This window comes from Mustelus asterias, unplaced genomic scaffold (genome assembly GCF_964213995.1).
Source record: "Mustelus asterias unplaced genomic scaffold, sMusAst1.hap1.1 HAP1_SCAFFOLD_290, whole genome shotgun sequence".
Lineage (NCBI taxonomy): Eukaryota > Metazoa > Chordata > Chondrichthyes > Carcharhiniformes > Triakidae > Mustelus > Mustelus asterias.
In genome coordinates, this window is record NW_027590255.1 from 229735 (window position 1) to 251606 (window position 21872).

The following is a 21872-nucleotide window of genomic DNA, read 5'->3' on the forward strand; positions in this document are numbered from 1 at the left end:
TTGTTTTGCTGTAGCGCAACAATAGTAAACAGAACCTTGTTGGTAGATAGCAGAGTGGCGCAGCGGAAGCGTGCTGGGCCCAGAAGTCAATGGATCGAAACCATTCTCTGCTACTTACGTTTTTAGGATCAGTTTTTAAAAAATTGCTGCTCCCCGCAAGTATCACTGCTATTTCTTTACAGGCTTCAGTTATTTTCATCAGCTCTCGCTTGCAATCAACAATTTAGTTTGCAACATGCTCACTGTTGTAAATGCCACAAACACAGGTTTTCTCTTTTTATCTCAGGGCATTTATGACACAGAGAAATGACCCAAAAATCATAGAATCCCTATAGCGCTGAAGAAGGCCATGGGGCCCATCGAGACTGCACCAACTCTCCGACAGAGCATCCCACCTGGGCTCTTTACCCACAGCCCCACGCATCCACCCCGCTAATCGACTTAACCTGCACTTCTTACGACACCAGGCACAATCTAGCATGGCCAGTCCACCCAGCCTGCACATCTTTGGACTGTGGAAGGAAACTAGAATATCTGGTTTCCAGACACAGCTTGCCTGGGGAAATGCAGCTTCAACAACACTGGCCGTTTGACACCATCCAGTACAAAATATCTGACTTAATTTGCTTCCATCCTCAAACATTTAATCCCTCCAACACCGACAAAAAGGGACAGAAGTGTGCACTATCCAAAAGATGCACTGCAGGAATTCACAAAGGCTCATTTGACAGCACCTTCCAAACCCACCTTGACTATGGCCTGAAAGGAAAAGGGCAGCAGACACATCAGAACAACACCACCTGAAATTCTCCCTCCATACAACTCACTATCCGGACTTGGAAATATATTGTCATTCCTTCAGCGTCAGCATATAAGAATCCAGGGAGTTTGCATTCCACCCACCCCACCCCCTCCCCCCAAACAGCACTGTGGGTGTACCTGCATGACATTGATGCCAGCAGTCGAAGCATGCAGTTCAGATGAGTTTGATTTGATTACTTCTTGTTACATGAATTGGTATGCAGTGAAAATCTTGTTTCTTGCGCGCTATACAGACAAAGCATACCGTTCATGGAGTAGATAGGGGAGAACGAAAGGAGAGGGTGCAGAATGTAGTGTTAAAAATCCATTTGCCAAGAGTGGGGTTCAAACCCATTGGATCTATAAATCCAACGCCTTAACCACTCGACCATCCTGGTACGAGAGCTGGGCATGATATGGACACAACACCTGTCTCTGCTGCTGTTTGAGCAGTGACTTGAAAAGGCGTCTCTGGAATTATTTCTGCTGTCTGAGACTGAGCTCCGTCAGTGACAATGTACGGACTGTGTGTGAGAAGGTGCTGGCGACTCTCTTCTCTGTAACTTGTGCGGAGGAAATATCACATTTATTATGGTTCATTCAAATATTTGTCTGTGGAAACAAAGTACATTCAATAACTCAAATACAGATTCCGTCAGTTTAATCTCTATTAATAATCATTGTGAGCGGTTTGTGAGGCTGCAGCCAGACTCTAGCTCTGATTGGTCACTCACATTTCAATCACATTCTTAACCAATCGGAGAGCCAGGGAGAAGAAATGGGAGGTTTTGATTGGTTCACATTTTCAAACTGGAAAAACCCGCCAATTTCAGTGCAGGAAAAATACAAAATAACGGAACGCCTGAATGTTCAGGAAACTATTTCAATCTCACACTTTATAATCTGTTTATTGTATTTTCCCTCAGAATCCTGGCGCTATTTTAGGAACAGTTTGAATTTCTCAATCTCTTATCTGTAACCCGCGGTAATCAGACCCCGTTCAGCAATTTAAAACGGAGCAAATCTCAGCTCAGTGGAAAAGCAGAAACATAGAGATTACCAACCAACTCCTTCACACAGGCTTCACAGGGACAGAGGGAAACGGCTGATTTCTGATCCTCTCCCCTGAAAGCGGCCGGGAATGTTAGAATGGGAAGTGCGGAGAGAATCCCTGAGTCGATCCCGCCGGTGGAACAGGCAGCTTTGTGTCCGGAGAATAGGGAGCGCCGGGGGGAGGCAGATCTTAAAGCGCTGCAATGGACTCAGGTCCTGTGTGTGGCACAGATCTCAGTGATTCCGTCCTCTGGGAAAACTGCGGAATAAACAGATCAGCCCGAGACAAACCTCTACATTTCCGTCTTTACTCTGTTGCGGGAACGGCTCCCAGATCACCCGAAATAACGAATAAATAATCGTATTATGAATTTAATTCTGCTGCTGCGAAACTGTGAATATAGTTATCATTAAATCTAAACAACCACCTTCCAATGTGGTGTTTCTCCTCATTGTCCATCATAAATCCCAGACTAGAATTTAACATCCGCTCTCAGTTCAGTTTGATTGTCCCTTCAATGTGAAAGTGTGTGTAAGGGGCGGGTATGAAGTCCCATTCACAGCATTCTGCACCGGGACAAATCTCTATCCTCCAGAAAGACATTTCTCATTCACTCAATAAGGGAAAAGATGGCGCAGCTTTTTCACAGAGATTGTGGGTGGCTCTTAAAAGAGCCGTTGTGTTTGGAGTGTTTTTCAGTCCATGGGGAGTTTTACTTGGAGCTGGTATACTTGGTCACCGCCTTTGTCCCTTCCGACACGGCGTGCTTGGCCAGTTCCCCGGGCAGCAGCAGGCGCACGGCGGTCTGGATCTCCCGGGAGCTGATGGTGCTGCGCTTGTTGTAATGGGCCAGGCGGGAAGACTCACGCGCGATGCGCTCGAAAATATCGTTCACGAACGAGTTCATGATGCTCATGGCCTTGGAGGAGATGCCGGTGTCGGGGTGAACCTGCTTCATCACTTTGTAGATGTAGATGGAGTAACTCTCCTTCCTCGACCTTCGCCGCTTCTTGCCGCCCTTTGTTCCCGGTTTCTTAATCACTTTCTTCGCCCCCTTCTTGGCAGCTGGTTTCGATGTTGGTTTCTTCTCATCAGCCATCTTCAATTTCACACAGAAATAAAGCAAACCCCTTCCGAGCGCTGATTAAATAGACAGTCTCACAGAACTATGCTAATGAGGAATTGGGAAAGCAATGATTGTGATTGGACATTTTGAAAGTTATTACAGTCACTTATCAGGGATTCAATTGAGTGGATATGAAAACAGACCAATCAGATTGAGGAGTTTCCGCCAATCACAAGCCCCCTTACCACAATCAGGAAATACATTTCACAAAGAATGTCCAGCGCCAGTTTCTCAGTGTGTAAAGATCCACCGGGAAATGTCGCCTGGCTGTCGGTGTGAGGGACCCTTCTCCACAGAGGGACTGTGCGGGAGTGTGGGTTCCTTCCGGAACTGTGAATCTCTGGTAATGTGTGTGAGTGTGGGATTTACTCACTCTCTGATGCAGTGTGTGTCTGTGTGGGATTAATTCACTGTTTGTAAGTATGGAGTACATTATGTGAGTTTGAAAATCATGTATCTGACTTGCGCTGACCATGTTTGAGTGTTGGATGCATTATATATTTGAGTATTGGACTCATTTGTTTCTGGGGATTCATTGTGTATCTGTTCGATAGTGAGGCATGTGAGTGAGTGTATTGATTCTCTCCCTGGGAATATAAGGCAGTGCTGAATTAACTGTGCATGTGTCACATACACCATGCTGGACTTATTCTGTACTTGTCACTTTCTGGAACTGTATGTAAAAGAGATTCACCCTGTTACTGTCATTCTCTAACACTGTACGTCAGTGTGAAATTGATTCAGTCTGGGCTTCTTTGTCTGAGTGTGAACTTCTCATCCACTGTCAGTGCGTGGTACTGTGTGGGAATGTGAGTTTAACTCTGTACCTGTTAACATCTGCTGCTGTAAGGGTGCACGGATCTCAATCTGTATCCGTCAGTCTCTGGTGCTGAATGGGTGTGTGGAGTTCATTCTGTATCTCTCAGCCTTTGGTACCAAAAGAAAATATGCGGAAAATCTCAGCAGGTCTGGCAGCATCTGTAAAGAGAGAAACGAACTGATGTTTCGAGTCCAGATGACCGTTTGTCAAACCTTTGGCCCGGAGAGAAGGGGGTGGGGGGGGGGGGGGGGCGGGGGGCGAGAACAATACAGCACAGGAACAGGCCCTTTGGCCCTCCAAGCCCGCGCCGCTCCCTCGTCCCAACTAGACCATTCTTTTGTATCCCTCCATTCCCACTCCGTTCATGTGGCTATTTAGATAAGTCTTAAACGTTCCCAGTGTGTCTGCCTCCACCACCTTGCCCGGCAGCGCATTCCAGGCCCCCACTACCCTCTGTGTAAAACACGTCCTTCTGATATCCGTGTTAAACCTCCCCCCACCCCCCCCCCCAACCCCCCCTCACCTTGAACCTATGACCCCTCGTGAATGTCACCACCGACCTGGGAAAAAGCTTCCCACCGTTCACCCTATCTTTGCCTTTCTTCATTTTATACACCTCTATTAGGTCACCCCTCATCCTCCGTCTTTCCAGTGAGAACAACCCCAGTTTACCCAATTTATCCTCATAACTAAGCCCTTCCATACCAGGCAACGTCCTGGTAAACCTCCTCTGCACTCTCTCTAAAGCCTCCACGTCCTTCTGGTAGTGTGGCGACCAGAACTGGGCGCAATGTTCCAAATGCGGCCGAATTATCGTTCTATACAACTGCAACATCAGACCCCAACTTTTATACTCTATGCCCCGTCCTATAAAGGCAAGCATGCCATATGCCTTATTCACTACCTTCTCCACCTGTGACGTCACCTTCAAGGATCTGTGGACTTGCACACCCAGGTCCCTCTGCGTATCTACACCCTTTATGGTTCTGCCATTTATCGTATAGTTAGTTCTACCAAAATGCAACACTTCGCATTTATCTGGATTGAACTCCATCTGCCATTTCTTTGCCCAAATTTCCAGCCTATATATATTCTTCTGTAGCCTCTGACAATGTTCCTCACTATCTGCAAGTCCAGCCATTGGAAGTGGGGGAATGGACAGAAGTGGGGGGTGGAGAGAATTGGGGGAGGTGGAGAGAAGGGGGAGGCAATATCAAAGCCACGTTCTTAACGGGGGAGGCAATTCATAGACAGGTTCTGAACAAGGCCAGGGGGCCACAATGGCAAGAACTAATTATTCAACATTGTTGCTGTTTTCACTCCCAAACCGCCGGGAAGGTGCCTCATTTAGTTCCCATCTCCCAATGTTTGTTATTATTATTGTACAATGAACAGCGGAAATGTAACTGCACAATAACCACGAGAGCAGCTGTACAAACAAGTTCTACTGTAGGCAGCAGGTTTGGAGTGGGAAGGAGAGGGTTTACAAAGTGGCTGCTTGTTTATTTTTCGATATTTGTTCAAAGTGGGAGCAGGAAATAGATATCTGACCCGTGCAAAAGTTACTGCTGCTTTGCACAGCTCAACTCAATCAGCAGTGCATGGATTGGGCTGTTTCTGAATGTCACAAAATTGTTTTAAACTCGCCCCAAACACCCAGTGAGCAAAAGCAGTTTGGTGTATTAGTGAAGTGATCTCAAATATTGTTTGTGCTGATGGTTTTCCTTTTACCCAGGTTCCTAAATAATTGTTATTTGTGAAGATATATCGACAACTTTTGTACCTTTTATTTCATCTGTTCCTCAGTTAAGTTAGTTATTTTTCTTTTTACAGGCAGATATTTGTTGGTCTCAGATGATTCCTTGGCACAAGCACAATTTCATCAAGCCAGTTCCAACACAAAGCAGTTCCAGTATCATTCACATAGCACAGAGATACTGCCAACTCGTTGGGTTCACTGTCACAAAGAGAAGTATTCAGCCCCATACTGTTTGCAAGGTAAGAGACAACTTTTCAATCCAAGAGTTGAACAGGAAAAGAGGCTTTTTTTAATTTCCTTCCCCACCAATGTGGGACATAGGATCAGGAGTTGACCATTCAGCCCATTGAGCCTGCACCACCATTCAATCTGATTATGGCTGACCATCTCCTTCAATGCCCTTTCCCCTCTCTATCCCCAATTTCCCTTTTTGACATTAAGATTTAGAAATCTGTCAATGTTCATGAATGTTTACTCTGTGTGTGAACTTCCACAGCCCTCTGAGCTACAGAATTCCAAAGGTTCACAACGCTGAGTAAAGAAAAATGCAGATCTCGGTCCAAAGAGGATTTGCTCTTATTTTAAAATTGTGTCTCGACTCCCAACCAGGGGAAACATCTCGCCTGCATCTACCATGTATACCCTTTTAAATACTTTGTTGATTTCAGTGAACTACAGGCCCTGTTTCCCCAGGATTTCTTCATAAGACAGTCCCACTATTCCTGGAACAAACCTGCTGAACAGTCATTGCACTCCCTCTGAGGCAATAATATTATTCGTAAGGTGAGGGGACCGAAACTGCACACAGTATTCTAGATGCAATCTAATAACACTGCTATACAATTAAACCAAGGCTTCACTACTCCTCCTGTACTCAGATCCTCTTGCAATAAAGACCAACGCACCATTAACCTTCCAAATTACCTGCTTCATTTTCTTGTTACCTCCAGTGACTTATTAATGAGGACGCCCATGTCCCTTTGTACATCGACACTTTCTAATCTCTTAGCATTGAAGAAATACTCTGAACATCTGTTCCTTCTACGAAAATGGAAAATCTCACACATTCCACATGATATTCCATCTGGAATGTTCTGAACCTCTCATTACTTCTGTCCAAATCCTCCTGAAGCTGCTTTGTATCTTTCTCCCAACACACATTCACGTTGAGCTTTGTATCAAGTGGAAACTCCTCAATATTACATTTGGCTGACAGGTAGATACATCAATCACAGGATTTTAACAAAACACACCCACTCACAGATATAAAACATTGTGTCATGTTGGTCACAAATTGAATAAGAATTCATAGCCAGAATAGACAAAAAATAATGTCGTGATACTAAACAAAATTGCAATTAATTACCTCAGAATATAGGCATTGACACATTTTGTAAACCAATCCAAAACTCTCAATGAGTCAAACTGAAAGATGCAATGACAATTCTGTTACTACAAACTGCAGTAATTAATTACCAGGTTATGTATCCAAATGTTCCCATTCACAGAGCTATAAATTGAATACCATTTGCACAATTTAAGAACAGCTACTGAATATAACCCATGACTGTAAAATGTACCCAAATCCATATGATAAATTGAATCAAATGGCAAACAAATATCAATGCATTATGTTTTAAATAAATAGTTTCTAACACAGTACCTGAAATGCATGTAAATTTAAAGTGAAAAAGTATCCCACATTTCAATACATCACAAGGAACAACTGTATGAGGATTGATTCCTACACTCGCATAGATAACGAGAGAATCACAGATGTAAATTTAGTCCTACATTCACAAATTCCCAAGAGACAGATGGAAGAACAAGGAATTCCATAACATACTCGGGAATGACAACTACAGATTGATTCTTACACCCAAACGTTCATCAGAGGAAAAGTGAAACAAAATGAACTCCACACTCACACTATATCAGCAAGTATTGACAGAATGAATCCTGTAGTCATACACAGCACCACAGGAACCGAGATGCAGAAGGAAAATAACTTTGAGCTGCTGTTCCAGGGATGGATACAAACAGTATGAATCACACACTCATGTTCTTACTCAAAATCTGAAGACTGCAAAACTGAAATCAAACTCATGTTGACTTCATGGCAAACTCAGGAACAGAATTAACCCCATATTAACATACAACAGCTGAGGCTGACATAGTGCCTGAGTCACAAAATCATGTTCAGCTAATCTCACACATGCAGACTGACAACAGAGACAAATACATGATAAAAATTTCTTTTGTATACAGTGTCCAATACTTACAGGCACAAAATTAATCTCATTCTTTATAAGAGATGCAGATTGAGTCCCACACTCAGCCTCACTGAGTTATTGCAGTGTATCTCACGGATGGTCCACATTGTGCACCAGTGGCTGAGGAATTAAATGCTGAAGCTGGTGTGCAAGTGAAACCCAAAATATTATTTTGTTTTTGAGATTCTTTCATGTTGTTGGAGATGCACTTACCCAGTGAGTGGAGAGTATTCCATCTCTGACCTGACATGTGGCTTTTCAATTGTGGAAAGTCTTTGGGGAAATAAAGGGTCAGTCAGTAGCTGTGGACATGCTCTGCTCTATATTTAAGAAGTCTCACAGCCTTGGATCTTCAGGTAAGCGTTCTCCAAGGCAGCCTTCACGACACACGACAGCGCAGAGTCACTGAGCAGAAACTGATAGCCAAGTTTCGCACACATGAGGACGGTCTAAACCGGGATGTTGGATTTATGTCACATTATCAGTAACCCCCACAGCTTGACTCCTGGACTTGCACAATTTCACAAGCTGTACTGTCTGGAGACAATACACATCTCTTTAACCTGTGTTGAATGCTCCCTCCACCCACATTGTCTGTGCATTTAAGACCTGGCTGGCTGTAGAGATTTGCATTCTAATCAGTATTCTGTAATTTGATTTCTGTGTCTGTGCCCTGTTTGAGAACAGAGACCACTCCATCTGATGAAGGAGCATTGCTCCGAAAGCTTATGGTATTTGCTACCAAATAAACCTGTTGGACTTTAACCTGGTGTTGTGAGACTTCTTACCATATTTAAAGCCACAGTCACATTGTGACAGGACACAAAAAGAACCTTGTACTCATTTCTCATTAATTACAGTCACAAAATGATGACCATGCTGAAACATAATTACAGATGTGAATTGTGAGGAAGAGTAGGCCATTCAGCTCTTTGAGCCCATATTGTCACACAATGAGGTCATGGCTGATTTTCCACTTCAGCACCATTTCCCTGCTCTGTCGCCATATCCCTTGATGTTACTAATATGTAGAAATCTATCCATCTCACTCATGAACTTAATCAACAAGTAGGACTCCACAGCCCATTGGACTGATAATCCCAAAGAATCACCCACTCAGGGAAATAATTCCACCTCATCTCAGTCCTAAATGAGCTGCCCCTTATTCTGAGTCTGTATCCTTTGGTTCCAAACACACCAGCCACGGAAAGCAGACTTCCTGCTTCTACCCTATTGAGCCCTGTAAGATTGTTGTATGCTTGAATGTCAGCAACTCTCATTCTTTTAAATGCCAGAAAATAAACACCTGGTGTTTCTCGTTTTTACTCATACAACAATCCCTCCAACCAAGAAATTCATTTCGTAAACCTTCATTCCACTCTCTTTATGGCAATCATATCTTTCTTTAGGTAAGGAGAACAATACTGCACACAATAGTCCAGCTGCTGTCTCAGCAAGACTCTATATAATTAAGGAATACTCTGCATTTCTGAATGGAGGGCTGTGACAAGTGGTGTTCCTCAGGGATCAGTGCTGGGACCTTTGCTGTTTGTAATATATATAAATGATTTGGAGGAAAATGTAACTGGATTGATTAGTAAGTTTGCGGACGACACAAAGGTTGATGGATTTGCGGATAGCGATGAGGACCATCAGAGGATACAGCAGGATATAGATCAGTTGGAGACTTGGACGGAGAGATGACAGATGGAGATTAATCCGGACAAATGTGAGGTAATGTATTTTGGAAGGTCTAATACAGATAGGAAATATACAGTAAATGGCAGAATCTTAGGAGTATTGATAGGCAAAGGGATCTGGGTGTACAGGTACACAGATCACTGAAAGCGGCAATGCAGGTGGAGAAACTAGTCAAGAAGGCATACGGCATGCTTGACTTCATCGGCCGTGGTACTGAGTTTAAAAATTGGCAAGTCATGTTGATGCTTTATAGAACCTTAGTGAGGCTGCACTTGGAATATAGTGTTCAATTCTGGTCGCCACACTACCAGAAGAATGTGGAGGCTTTGGAGAGGGTACAGAAAAGATTTACCAGGATGTTGCCTGGAATGGAGGGCATTAGCTATGAGGAGAGGTTGGAGAAACTTGGTTTGTTCTCACTGGAGCGACGGAGGTTGAGGGGAGACCTGATAGAAGTCTACAAGTTTATGAGAGGCATGGACAGAGTGGATAGTCAGAAGCTTTTTCCCAGGGTGGAAGAGTCAATTACTAGGGGGCATAGGTTTATGGTGCGATGGGCAAGTTTTAAAAGAGATATACGAGGCAGATTTCTTACACAGAGCGTGGTGGGTGCCTGGAACTCGTTGCCGGGGAGGTAGTGGAAGCAGATACGGTAGTGCCTTTTAAGGGGCGTCTTGACAAGTACATGAATGAGATGGGAGTAGAGGGATATGGTCCCCGGAAGCGTAGGGGGTTTTAGTTAAGTCAGGCAGCATGGTCGGTGCAGGCTTGGAGGTCTGATGGGCCTGTTCCTGTGCTATAATTTTCTTTGTTCTTTGTTCTTTGTACAGTAAAACATCTTTACCCCTATATTCAAAACATCTTGAATTAAAGGCTTTTCCTTCTTAATTGCTTGTTCGAGCTGCAGATTAGTTTTCTGTGACTCATGAATAGGAACAGTCAAGTGCTTTTGCATTTCAACACTTTCAAGCCCCTCATCATTTAAGGAATACTCTGCACATTGCATTCCATCTGCAAAATTGTTGCCCACTCTTTTAGCCACTTCAAATCCCCTTGAGGAGTTTTTGCCTCTTCCTCACAACTCACACTTCCACCTTTTTTGTGCATTCTCCAAAGTTGGAACTATTGCCTTTAATCGCTGCATCCCAATGATTGATATAGATTGTGATCCTTGTTGTACCCTACTTGTCATTGTCTGCCAACTTGATATGACCTACTCATAAAATACAGCAGCTACAGAGTACAACCCACATCTTCCTCACACTGACAGGAAAAATAATACTCACATTGCAACAATTAACAGATTCTGCATAAAGACACGCAGACCTACCACACACTGACAGCAGGACCTACCTGAACTCCTTCCAGGCCAGAAACAGAGAGGGACAGAATAAAGCCCGTTGTAATAAAGCAGAAAATGTCTGGCACAGACTGAAATCCATATTTATGTTTCAGGAACTTATAAACAATCCACACCTCATTAGCAGAGTGTACTAGCTGTTGAATAAAGAACATGCATAAGTTAATAGTCATGATAGGCAGGATGGTGTCTCATCTCTATTTAGTGCATTAGTGGCTAAGCGACGTTTCATAGAATCCCCACAGTACAGAAGGAGGCCATTCGGCCCATCGAGCCTGCACTGACCACAGTCCCACCCAGGCCCTTTCCCCGGAACCCCATGTATTTATCATTCAATCCCATGACGCTAAGGGGCAAATGTTGATTTGTTGGTTAGTGTTGACTTTAATTTGTTACAGTACAAGTTGTGAACCTTTGTCATGTGACCCTTTCAGATGGTCACTGGGCAATATCAACCTCAATGGGAACTGTAACATCACACATAACTGAGACCTTGAGAATTAGTGGTAGAGACACACTCCAAATAATAGAACAACATGTTTGGGAAAATACCAACACACTTATACCAAAGACTGTTATGCGTAGATTAAAAACTTACTCACATGGCAGAAATTAAAGTGTGTAGTGAAATAACACAAACAAATCCAAAACTGAGAAGCGCAGCTAGAAAAAAATCGCAAGATTTTCCATTTCAGAAACCAACAGGTGCCAAATGAAATACAGAATAGCATCCCGGAACCAACAGACTGTAAAGCCCACACTCTCTTAAATACTAAATGTTATAGAGAAAATAAAACACACGGACATATATCAGAGATTGCATTTTCTGAATTAAATCTTAACATCACTGACCATAGACTGACAGAGATAGAAGCAACATAGAAATATCAGATACAAATCGACACAGCATGAAACCCACTCGCACATGGCTGACAGAGAAGCAGTTTGAAATTGAATGTGTGTATCCTGTTGAGGAATTGCTCTCGCATTGTTCCATAACTGGTACCGAATAAATTCTGGGTCGGGATGCCGACCTCCTCGTGAACCTGCTCCTGGGCCTGGCGAGACGCGCCATCAATAGGTCCAGGCAGCGGGCGATCGACGGGGCCGTCCATCCCGACTGTCTGCCCCTCTACCGCGGCTACATTCGCGGCCAGGTGTCTCTGGAGAGGGAGCATGCGGTGTCCACGGGCGCGGTTGACGCCTTCCGCGACCGCTGGGCGCCGCAGGGGCTGGGGTGTATTATCGACCCCGATAATCACCTTTTGGTTTGACGTTTTAAGTTTCCTTTCGACTTTGATTTTGGTTCGGGCTGTTCCCCCCTTCCTTTTGGGGAGCCGCCCCTTTTACTTTGTCCCTAAGTTAATTTGAGTTCGTTTACTTGATTGGTGCCGAAAGAGCTACCGAATAAATTCTGTTTCTGATCCCTCAATGTCATCCCCCCAGCACTCTAATAGTTGCTTTGAACAGTAAATCACCCTCCGGGATTGTTTGACTAATCGTCCCTGAACACCTTGCAGCCAGTAATGTCCAACTCTCATTCCACTCCTTCTTTCAGTCACTTTTCTGTTTTAGCCACAATGTTAGTGTCACATGTGGGACTTGTGGCTGCTGCTGATCAAACTTATTCCCCTTTAACACGCACAGCAGAGCTCGCATTAACCCCTGTCTGAGCCCAGATATTCTGCACTGCCAGCTCCCGGTGATGGGCGGAAGTAAAGCAGAGCAGTTGGTGCTGGTGAGGAAGGGGAAATGTATGAACAGTATCAGCAGTCTGATAGAGTGATGTGGGATTAGCAGCAGAGAGAATGCGCTGGTGCGGCAGAGGGAGTGAGAGGGTCAGGGGGTTGGGTGGATCGGGGCGGACAAGGGGAAAGGACGGATTGACAAGTTTGTGGATTTGAGCAGCAACCAATGTGTTTGGCCGTGCCCGTTGGGCACCGCAGGGGTTGGGGTGCGTTATCGACCCTGATCATCACATTTTAATTTGATGTCTTTAAGTTTCCTTTGTACTTTGGTTTTTGTTCGGGCTGTTTCCCCTCCTTTTGGGGAGCTGCCCCTTTTACTTTGTCCTGACTTAATTTAAGTTTGTTTCTTTAGTTTGACCCAAAAAGAGGCCCATGTGTTTGGGTATCTAAACTAACCAATCAGAGACAGCATCACGAATTGACATCACTGTGAATGAGCCAATGGGGAACAGATCTTTCAGCAATGCTTCATTAGCATAGGCCTCTGCTTTGGTCTATAAAAGAGGAGTTCCGAGCGCGACTCAGTGATTCTGTGTCTGAAATTAACTGTGACAATGGTGGATGAGAAGAAAGCGCCGGTTTCCAAGAAGGGTGCCAAAAAAACGCAAAAAAAGCTGCCAGCAAAGGGCGGCAAGAAGCGGCGAAAGTCGAGGAAGGAGAGTTACTCCATCTACATCTACAAAGTGATGAAGCAGGTTCACCCCGACACCGGCATCTCCTCCAAGGCCATGAGCATCATGAACTCGTTCGTGAACGATATTTTCGAGCGCATCGCGGGTGAGGCTTCCCGCCTGGCCCATTACAACAAGCGCAGCACCATCAGCTCCCGGGAGATCCAGACCGCCGTGCGCCTGCTGCTGCCCGGAGAACTGGCCAAGCACGCCGTATCGGAAGGGACAAAGGCGGTGACCAAGTATACCAGCTCCAAGTAAAATTCCCCATGGACTGAAAAACATCCCAAACACAACGGCTCTTTTAAGAGCCATCCACAATCTCTGGGAAAAGGCTGTATCATCCATTTAGTTTCATTTATTATTTTACGACGCAGCGTCTCGAACAATCATAATTGCTGTTTTTCTGGTTATCAATGATAGACACGGAGTAATGTAAGTCAACCGCCCGGTGGATCATTGGGTCTGAGTAATATTTAAAATTAATTAACTGGTTCCTGACCCTCTCTGGGTTTAGATCTCAGACGCGTTGATATTCGGTCTCTTTCCCAGGCTTTAGAGAGAGAGAGCGAATGTGTCAGAATCATCGAATCCCTGCAGTACAGGGGGCCATTCGGCCCATTGAGTCTGCACCTACAACAATCCCTCACCCATCCTCGTAACCCTACATATTTACCCTGTTAATCCCTCTCACACTGGGGCAATTTAGCATAGCCAATCCACCCAACCCGCATATCTTTGGGCTGTGTGAAGAAAGCGGAGTGTCCCGCAGGAAAACCACGCGGAATCGGGGGAAAAAGTGCAAACTCCTCAGTTTCCAGTTTGGTCTCAATGATCGATCAGTTTATTCCCTATAAGCCCCGGTTGTGCAGGAACCCTCAGTCTCGACGAAGATGGAGAACAGCCCGTCCGTTTGCAGAACGATGTCAATGAAACTTTCTGGCGGCTGGTTCGAGAGTTTTAAAAAGAAAGAGATTAACCCCGAATGTATCCCGCATTCTAAAAGCAAATCTGCAACTTGGGATAAAATGTGAAATTGTGCAAACACAGACTGATGTTTTAAAAACGTTGATAGATAGTTAATTATTGATGGGATTTGGTATTAACCGCATTTCTTGTTTGAGAAATATATCTGCGTACTTTCCAAAATTGAACAATTTATTTTCGGCTTGTTTTCAGATAAACCCAGACTGAAAATCAGAGACTGCCAGTTACAGGTTAACTATAGACTGGGGAAGAGAGAAAGGGAGATTCTTACATTCCTCAAAATGAATTCACCATTACCGATTAGAATAATTTCCGAAACTCTTGCTCTTTTCCGCTTTGGCGGCTTTTACAGTTTGAAATGAAATCGGTTGTAATCTGAGATTTTGGCGCCGTTATTTTCCGCTATCACTCCGTGGGCTCTCCGGATTGGTGAGTTAAGCAGATTTCTGATTGGTCATATGAACAAGATGCTGAGAGGCAGCAACAAAGTGACCAATCAGCAATGTCCGCACCTCCATTCCTCCCGGAGCAATAAGAGAAGCGAAAGGGAGTGGGTTTCAGCATTCTTTGTGAAAGTGTTTGTGAGATTGTGCAGATGTCTGGAAGAGGAAAGAGCGGCGGGAAAGCTCGGGCCAAGGCCAAGTCTCGCTCCTCCCGGGCTGGACTGCAGTTCCCGGTGGGCCGTGTTCACAGGCTCCTGAGAAAGGGCAACTATGCTGAGCGTGTGGGTGCCGGAGCCCCGGTCTATCTGGCTGCTGTGCTCGAGTATCTGACCGCTGAAATCCTGGAGCTGGCCGGGAACGCGGCCCGGGACAACAAGAAGACCCGCATCATCCCCAGACACCTGCAGCTGGCCGTCCGCAACGACGAGGAGCTCAACAAGCTGCTGGGAGGGGTGACCATCGCTCAGGGCGGGGTGTTGCCTAATATCCAGGCCGTGTTGCTGCCCAAGAAAACTTCTGCGGCCTCGTCCAAGAGCAAGTGAAGCGCCCATTCTTTAATCTGATAACCCAAAGGCTCTTTTCAGAGCCACTCACTTTATCTGAAAAAGGGCGATCTGTTGTCTAACCGTCAGAGACACGACTGCTATTCACAGTAGAGCTGTTTCTCGCTTTGCTTTATCAATCCGTAATTCGCCCTGTGCACATTATTGACCCAGGTGTTTTAATGCATGTAAATTTATGCTATTTATTGGTGAACATTTTACATATGTTGGAAATATCATTTCCAGCACCATGTCTGAGGTAATTATTTAAATGCAGGTACACAATTGCCCCAGAGTGAGAAACAGCATCAAAGATTGATGGCTGAAAAGCACCTCAAACTCAACGGCTCTTTTAAGAGCCAGCCACAATCTCTGAAAAATCTGCGCCATCTTTTCCCTTATTGAGTTAATGAGAAATCTCTTTCTGGAGGATAGAGATTTGTCCCGTTCCGGAATGCTGTGAATGGGACTTCATATCCGCCCCTCACACAAACACTCAGATTGAAGGAACAATCAAACTGAACTGAGAGCAGATTTTAAACCCCAGTCTGGGATTTGTGACGGACAATGAGGCCCAGCACAATATCAGGACGTAATTATTTACATTTAATGATAACTATATTCAGTTTCAGAATAAGATTTTTTTTTCACTCGAGTTATCTGGGCACCGCTCCCGGAACAGAGTAAAGGCGGGAATGAAGAGGTTATTCTCGGGCTGATCTGTTTATTCCGCAGTTTTCCCAGAGGACGGAATCAGCGAGATCTGCGCACAAGCTGCGCCTGAGTCCATTGCAGCGCTTTAAGATCTGCCTCCCCCCTGCCCTCGCTACTCTCCGGACACAAAGCTGCCTGTTCCACCGGCGGGATTGAGTCAGGAATTCTCTCCACACCTTCCATTGTAACATTCCCGACAGCTTTCAGGGGAGAGGGTCAGAAATCAGCCGTTTCTCTCTGTCCCTGTGAAGCCTGTGTGAAGGAGTTGGTTGGTAATCTCGATGTTTCTGCTTTTCCACTGAGCTGAGATTTGCTCCGTTTCAAATTGCTGAACGGGGACTGATTACCGCGGGTTATAGATAAGAGATTGAGAAATTCAAACTGTTCCTAAAATAGCGCCAGGATTCTGTGAGGGAAAATACAATAAACAGATTATAAAGTGTGAGATTGAAATAGTTTCCTGAACATTCAGGCGTTCCGTTATTTTATATTTTTCCTGCACTGAAATTGGCGGGTTTTTACCAATTTGAAAATGTGAACCAATCAAAACCTCCCATTTCTTCTCCCTTGCTCTCCGATTGGTGAAGAATGTGATTGAAATGTGAGTGACCAATCAGAGCTAGAGTCTGGCTGCAGCCTCGCAAACCGCTCACAATGATTATTAATAGAGATTAAACTGACGGAATCTGTATTTGAGATGTTAAATGTACTTTGTTTCCACAGATAAATATTTGAAGAAACCACATATTTCCTCCACACGAGTTACAGGGAAGAATGTCGCCAGCTCCTTCTCACACATACTCCGAGCTCAGAGAAATAATCACATTTTAATTTGATGTTTTTAAGTTTCCTTTGTACTTTGATTTCTGTTCGGGCTGTTCCCCCTCCTTTTTGGGGAGCTGCCCCTTTTACTTTGTCCTGATTTAATCTGAGTTTGTTTACTTGGTTTGGTTTGACCTAAAAAGAGGACACAGACAGCTCATCAATTCCACAGTCTCCGAGAACAGAAATGATTGCAGAGGGACATTTTCAATCCAGCAATCAAACAGCAGGAATGGCAGATGCTGTGTCCCTATCACGTCTCGTTTTCGTACCAGGATGGCCGAGTGGTTAAGGCGTTGGACTTAAGATCCAATGAACATATGTCCGCGTGGGTTCGAACCCCACTCCTGGTAGAAGGATTTTTAACACTACATTCTGTGTAGTGTTAAATCTCTGGGACAAGTTATCTATTTGGATTAATTCCAAATAACTTTCCAACACAGAAATAGGCCACTGATGCAGTCGGTTTGAAGAAAATAATGTGAGTGAGTTTTGGCCCAGTAACAAATCTGTTACTGTGTCGTCCCTTTCCTTCTCCTCTGTATACACTGCGAAGTGCGCACGCAACCAGAGTTTTCACAACATAGTAATTATTTCTTGTCACAATAAGAAATCAAATCAAACTCAATACCGCCGACAGGGTGATCCATAAATCCCAGTCCAAACCATTATCAGATCATCACTGTGTCAATCCCACAATAGAGCAGCCTTAGCTCCAAATTAAGTATCAGATAAAACCGTAAAATGGTTTTTTGGTTAAATGTTACACAATTAACCTTAATAATGTACTTTGAGATTCCAGTTAAATACCAGTCATATCACCCACATCAGGGGTTTGGAAGTGGCAGTACTAGTCGCCATGGTGAGTTCTCACAAATACACGAGATACAAATCTGAAGGACAATCTCAGATTGAGGTATTCTGAAAGCGAGTATAACCTGAGATACAAACTCGGGTTCCAGTTGAAAACTCACCTAAATTATGAACCTAAAAGTTACAATATCAATTTGATGACTATAAACTGAACCATAAATTATAAACTAATCCTCACTCACACTGAGCCAGATGGAAGACATTGTGCCAATTCCAGACTGAGCTCCATTTTACACTCATGTCAAAATTCTTACTCCGAATCAGACTGTCACAGATCATATCAATGTGAACAACCTGAGTGAAACTTGCATAGCAATCCAGTATCAGATTGAAGGATACATTACCTTTCACAGTTGTGTTCACAGTGACAGAGATTTGTTACTGGGCCAAAACTCACTCACATTATTTTCTTCAAACCTACTGCATCAGTGGCCTATTTCTGTGTTGGAAAGTTATTTGGAATTAATCCAAATAGATAACTTGTCCCAGAGATTGAAGGTTATTTAATTAATCCCATACTCACACTAAATACCAAAGACTGATAAATAAGAGAATAGTTCTGATCACATGTTCAGCATCAACAGCTGAAAAGTACAGGCTGTTTACTGCACTCACTCACAGGAGCTGAGTCTGAGTGATATGAAATAAATCACACACACACACACCAATTGTATCACTGAGGGATTTGGAAACAACCAAAGGCTCACACAGAGTAACGGAAACAAATGGAAGATTAGATAGAGAGAGAGATGTAAGTGAAAAATCCCAAATGAGACACACAATTTTAAACAGCACCATAGATTTACATACATGATTAATTCCACTGACAGGAACAGCATGAAGCTGATGTTCTGCAAACAGTACCAGAGGAATTAAAGCATATGTTCCATAAACAGCAGCAGGGGATTTAAAATTACTGATGTTTGCCACACTTATATGAAATGCTCACAGATTTAGAGGCCATTGACAGGTCTCGAATGATCCAACACTCACACACTTTATAAGAGTCTGCCAGATATTTCTAACTGGCACCCTCCGAAACAACACCAGACAAATTCAGATTCAGAATGGAACCAGATACTGAAACATGTGAATTGATTCCAACACTGATTGTGTGTCTTGGGCAGCCCATACCTACGGGGATATGGTGGATCATGACGGCAAATCCTACCATATACATCACCAGGCAGGTCGCTACTGCACAAATAAAAGCAAATTACTGTGGATGCTGGAATCTGAAATCAAAAGATAAAATTCTGGAAAATCTCAGCAGGTCTGGCAGCATCTGTAAGATGACAAAGGTCTTCGACAAAGGGTCGTCTGGACTTGAAACGTCAGCTCTTTTCTCTCCTTACAGATGCTGCCAGACCTGCTGAGATTCTCCAGCATTTTCTCTTTTGGTCGCTACTGCACAATGTGATTCTGCAATGGGGCAACACTTACTAAATAATCCTGATTGTGCTCAGAATTACACTGAAAATGTGACCAGAAGGGCAGAGTTTCTTTTTGAAAAATGTGACCTACCCTTTAAGGCAGAGGTGAGGAGGAACCTTTTTGATGAGTTGTTTTTTTTCCTTTATCCATTCATGGGATGAGGGCATCACTGGCTCAGCCAGGATTTATTGCCCACACTTAATTGCCCTGGGGTAGGCAGTGCTGAACTGCAATCTTCAACTGCTGCTGCCAATGTCATGTAGGTACACCCACAGTGTGTTTTTTCTTTGGCGGGGTGGGGGGGGGGGATGTTGGGGAGTGGGAAGTTCCTGGACTCTGACCTACTGACACTGAAGGAACGGCGATATATTTCCAAGCCCTGATGATGAGTGGCTTGGAGGGAGATTTCCAGGTGGTGTTGTTCTGATGCATCTGCTTTTCCTTTTCCTTCTCGGCTATAGTCATGGTGGGTTTGGAAGGTTCTGTCAAATACACCTTTGTGAATTCTGGCAATGCATCTTGTAGATGGTGTGCACTGCTGACCCTGTCTGTCAATGGTAACATAAGCCTTATTGTGACTAATAAATACACTTTAACTTTTGGTGGAGGGAGTGACTCTTTGTGGTTGGGAAACGAATTAATTCAGATATTTTGTACTGGATAGTGTCAAACTTCTAGTGTTGTTGGAGCTGCATTCACCCAGGCAAGTTACATCTGGAAACTGGGTACTCAGGCTTCCTTCCACAGTCCAAAGATGTGCAAGTTGGGTGGATTGGTCATTCTAGATTGCCCTTTGTGTGGTAAAAAGTGAAGGTTAGGTAGATTAGCGGGGTGGGTGCGTGGGGCTCTGGCTATAGGACATGGATGGGATGCTCTGTTGGAGAGTCAGTGCAGTTTCAATGGGCCAAATAGTCTCCTTCAGCACTGGAGGGATTCTGTGATTTAAAGGTCATTTGACTGTCAGAACTGTGAAAGCTGTTTGTAGCATTTGCAGCAGTGAGCTTGTTGCAGATCAAATGGTTGATTGCAAGCGAGAGTTGATGAAAATAACTGTTTCCTGCAAAGAAATAGAAGAGACACTTGTGGGGTACTGCAAAATGTTTTTCTTTCAAACTGCTCCTGAAAACGTGAATAGTAGAGAATGGTTTCGAACCATCGACCTCTGGGTTGTGGGCCCTTCCACAACCCAGAGTTTCCCACGCTTCCGCTGCGCCACTCTGCTATAAGCTAACAGTTTCCTGCTTATTATTGCTGAGCTGTCGTAGGACAAAATGTCACTGTTGCATTGCTGTTTAATGTCAGAAAATGTGCTCGGCAGCTCCGCCTGGCGGCACAATTCCATGCTTAACATACCAAGAATGGAACACACAGAAAAGCAGCAAGAGACTGACAGGAGGCACAGGCAAAGGAGAATGGACCGACTGATCATTTGTGTAAAGTGTTCATGAAAAGATCAGCCATGATCTTATTGAATGGCGGTGCAGGCTCGAGGTGACAAAAGGCCGACTGATGCTCCACGCTTTTATAATCTCATATTCTTCTTTGGATCCAATACTATTAATTTATTTTGTTATCCATGATTGGGCCACTTTCCAGTTATGTTTACGTGCCAGAAAGGAATGTATAACTCTTCCATTACATACAACTATGCCTTAAATATTAGCCATTGCCTATCGACTGTTATGCCATTTTATGAATCTATTAATCCGTAATCTATTTTAGCAAACTCACCTCTCATAACTTCCTAGTTTACGTTATTTAGGTTTAGGATTCTCGTTCAGGATTGGATCTGAGTCATGCTTCTGGACTGATGGGAGATGTTCCACAAAGCAGTCACTCAATCTACCAATGCAGAGCACATCATTAGCAGTGAAATTTTAGAAAAAATATAATGTTGCAAAAGCTAATTCTCCTGCATGTAGACACTGAACTGTGAGGAAAGGTAATTCGGCCTTCCATTCAGGAACTTCTGGTATTTCTTCCCTTTCCTCAACCAATCTTCTCACCGTTCTGTGGCAGGCAGGGTTCTCAAGTGTGTCGCTCCCATGTCCCACACTTGGAACATTTCCAATCAGTTCACAATGATGATTGAATTTCTGAGAAGAGTTTCTAGTCACCTGTCATTTTCATTCTGCATCTCTCTCACACGGATTATTCTGTCCTGGGTCTTTCCTGGTGTTCAGAGCACCTCTCCTCCATTCAGATTTTTCTTACTTTATGTATCTGGTGATTATCCCTTTCACTGTGTAACTAATTCTTATTATTTAATGCATGTGTGCATGTCACAGATATTCCATTTCGTTCTTTTTCACATGAGCCCCTCTCCTCTCCATTTGCCTGTAATGTATTACATTTCTAACTTCAAACAGTTCTGATGGGCAGATGTTGATCTGAAATATTTGCTATTAACTGTTTGTCTCTGCAGCAGCTCACTTGTTATGTAATTACAGATCTTCGAAATTAAATTCATACTTCCTGCATTCATACCATTTGAAGTCAGTATTAAGCTTGAGAGGAGTTTTCAGAGAGGTGATTGAAATCATGATCGGTTTCAATAGAGTAAATGGAAATAAAATGTTTCTGTGAAACAATGGCACGGGTTCGTTGTGAATGATATAAAAGAACAAAGAAAACCGTCAGGGAACACATTTGTCATTACATTGGGCAGCAAGTTGCTGTGATCTTGAATATGATGCCTGTAATCGAAGCCAATTAGAATGAAAAGTAAATTCAAAATGTCATTG

The 21872-nt window shown here is 43.8% G+C and overlaps 2 protein-coding genes, 1 non-coding gene and 1 pseudogene across 3 annotated transcripts; 3 read left to right on the forward strand and 1 right to left on the reverse strand.

The window, feature by feature from the left end:
- Positions 1-1640: 1640 nt before the first annotated feature.
- Positions 1641-2954, reverse strand: LOC144486119 (histone H2B pseudogene; annotated as a pseudogene).
- Positions 2955-3237: 283 nt separating this feature from the next.
- LOC144486120 (histone H2B 1.2-like) lies at positions 3238-13574 on the forward strand. Its single transcript, XM_078204217.1, has 3 exons — positions 3238-3324; positions 5635-5799; positions 13146-13574. Exons 1-3 carry the CDS (start codon positions 3238-3240, stop codon positions 13572-13574), a joined length of 681 nt encoding a protein of 226 aa, XP_078060343.1.
- Positions 13575-14895: 1321 nt separating this feature from the next.
- LOC144486129 (histone H2A) lies at positions 14896-15285 on the forward strand. Its single transcript, XM_078204227.1, has one exon. The coding sequence runs from the start codon at positions 14896-14898 to the stop codon at positions 15283-15285; it is 390 nt and encodes a 129-aa protein (XP_078060353.1).
- Positions 15286-17091: 1806 nt separating this feature from the next.
- trnal-uaa (transfer RNA leucine (anticodon UAA)) lies at positions 17092-17174 on the forward strand. The gene has a single exon. It is a non-coding gene; the product is annotated as a tRNA-Leu (tRNA).
- The last annotated feature ends 4698 nt before the right edge of the window (positions 17175-21872 follow it).

Bases quoted from the DNA above. Each gene is read 5' to 3' on its own strand.
- LOC144486120 (XM_078204217.1), top strand. From the start codon at position 3,238: ATGTCGCCTGGCTGTCGGTGTGAGGGACCCTTCTCCACAGAGGGACTG. The intron at 3,325-5,634 runs GTAATGTGTGTG...TTCTTTTTACAG, and splicing joins TCCGGAACTGTGAATCTCTG to GCAGATATTTGTTGGTCTCA. The intron at 5,800-13,145 runs GTAAGAGACAAC...GGTCTATAAAAG, and splicing joins AGCCCCATACTGTTTGCAAG to AGGAGTTCCGAGCGCGACTC.
- LOC144486129 (XM_078204227.1), top strand. From the start codon at position 14,896: ATGTCTGGAAGAGGAAAGAGCGGCGGGAAAGCTCGGGCCAAGGCCAAG.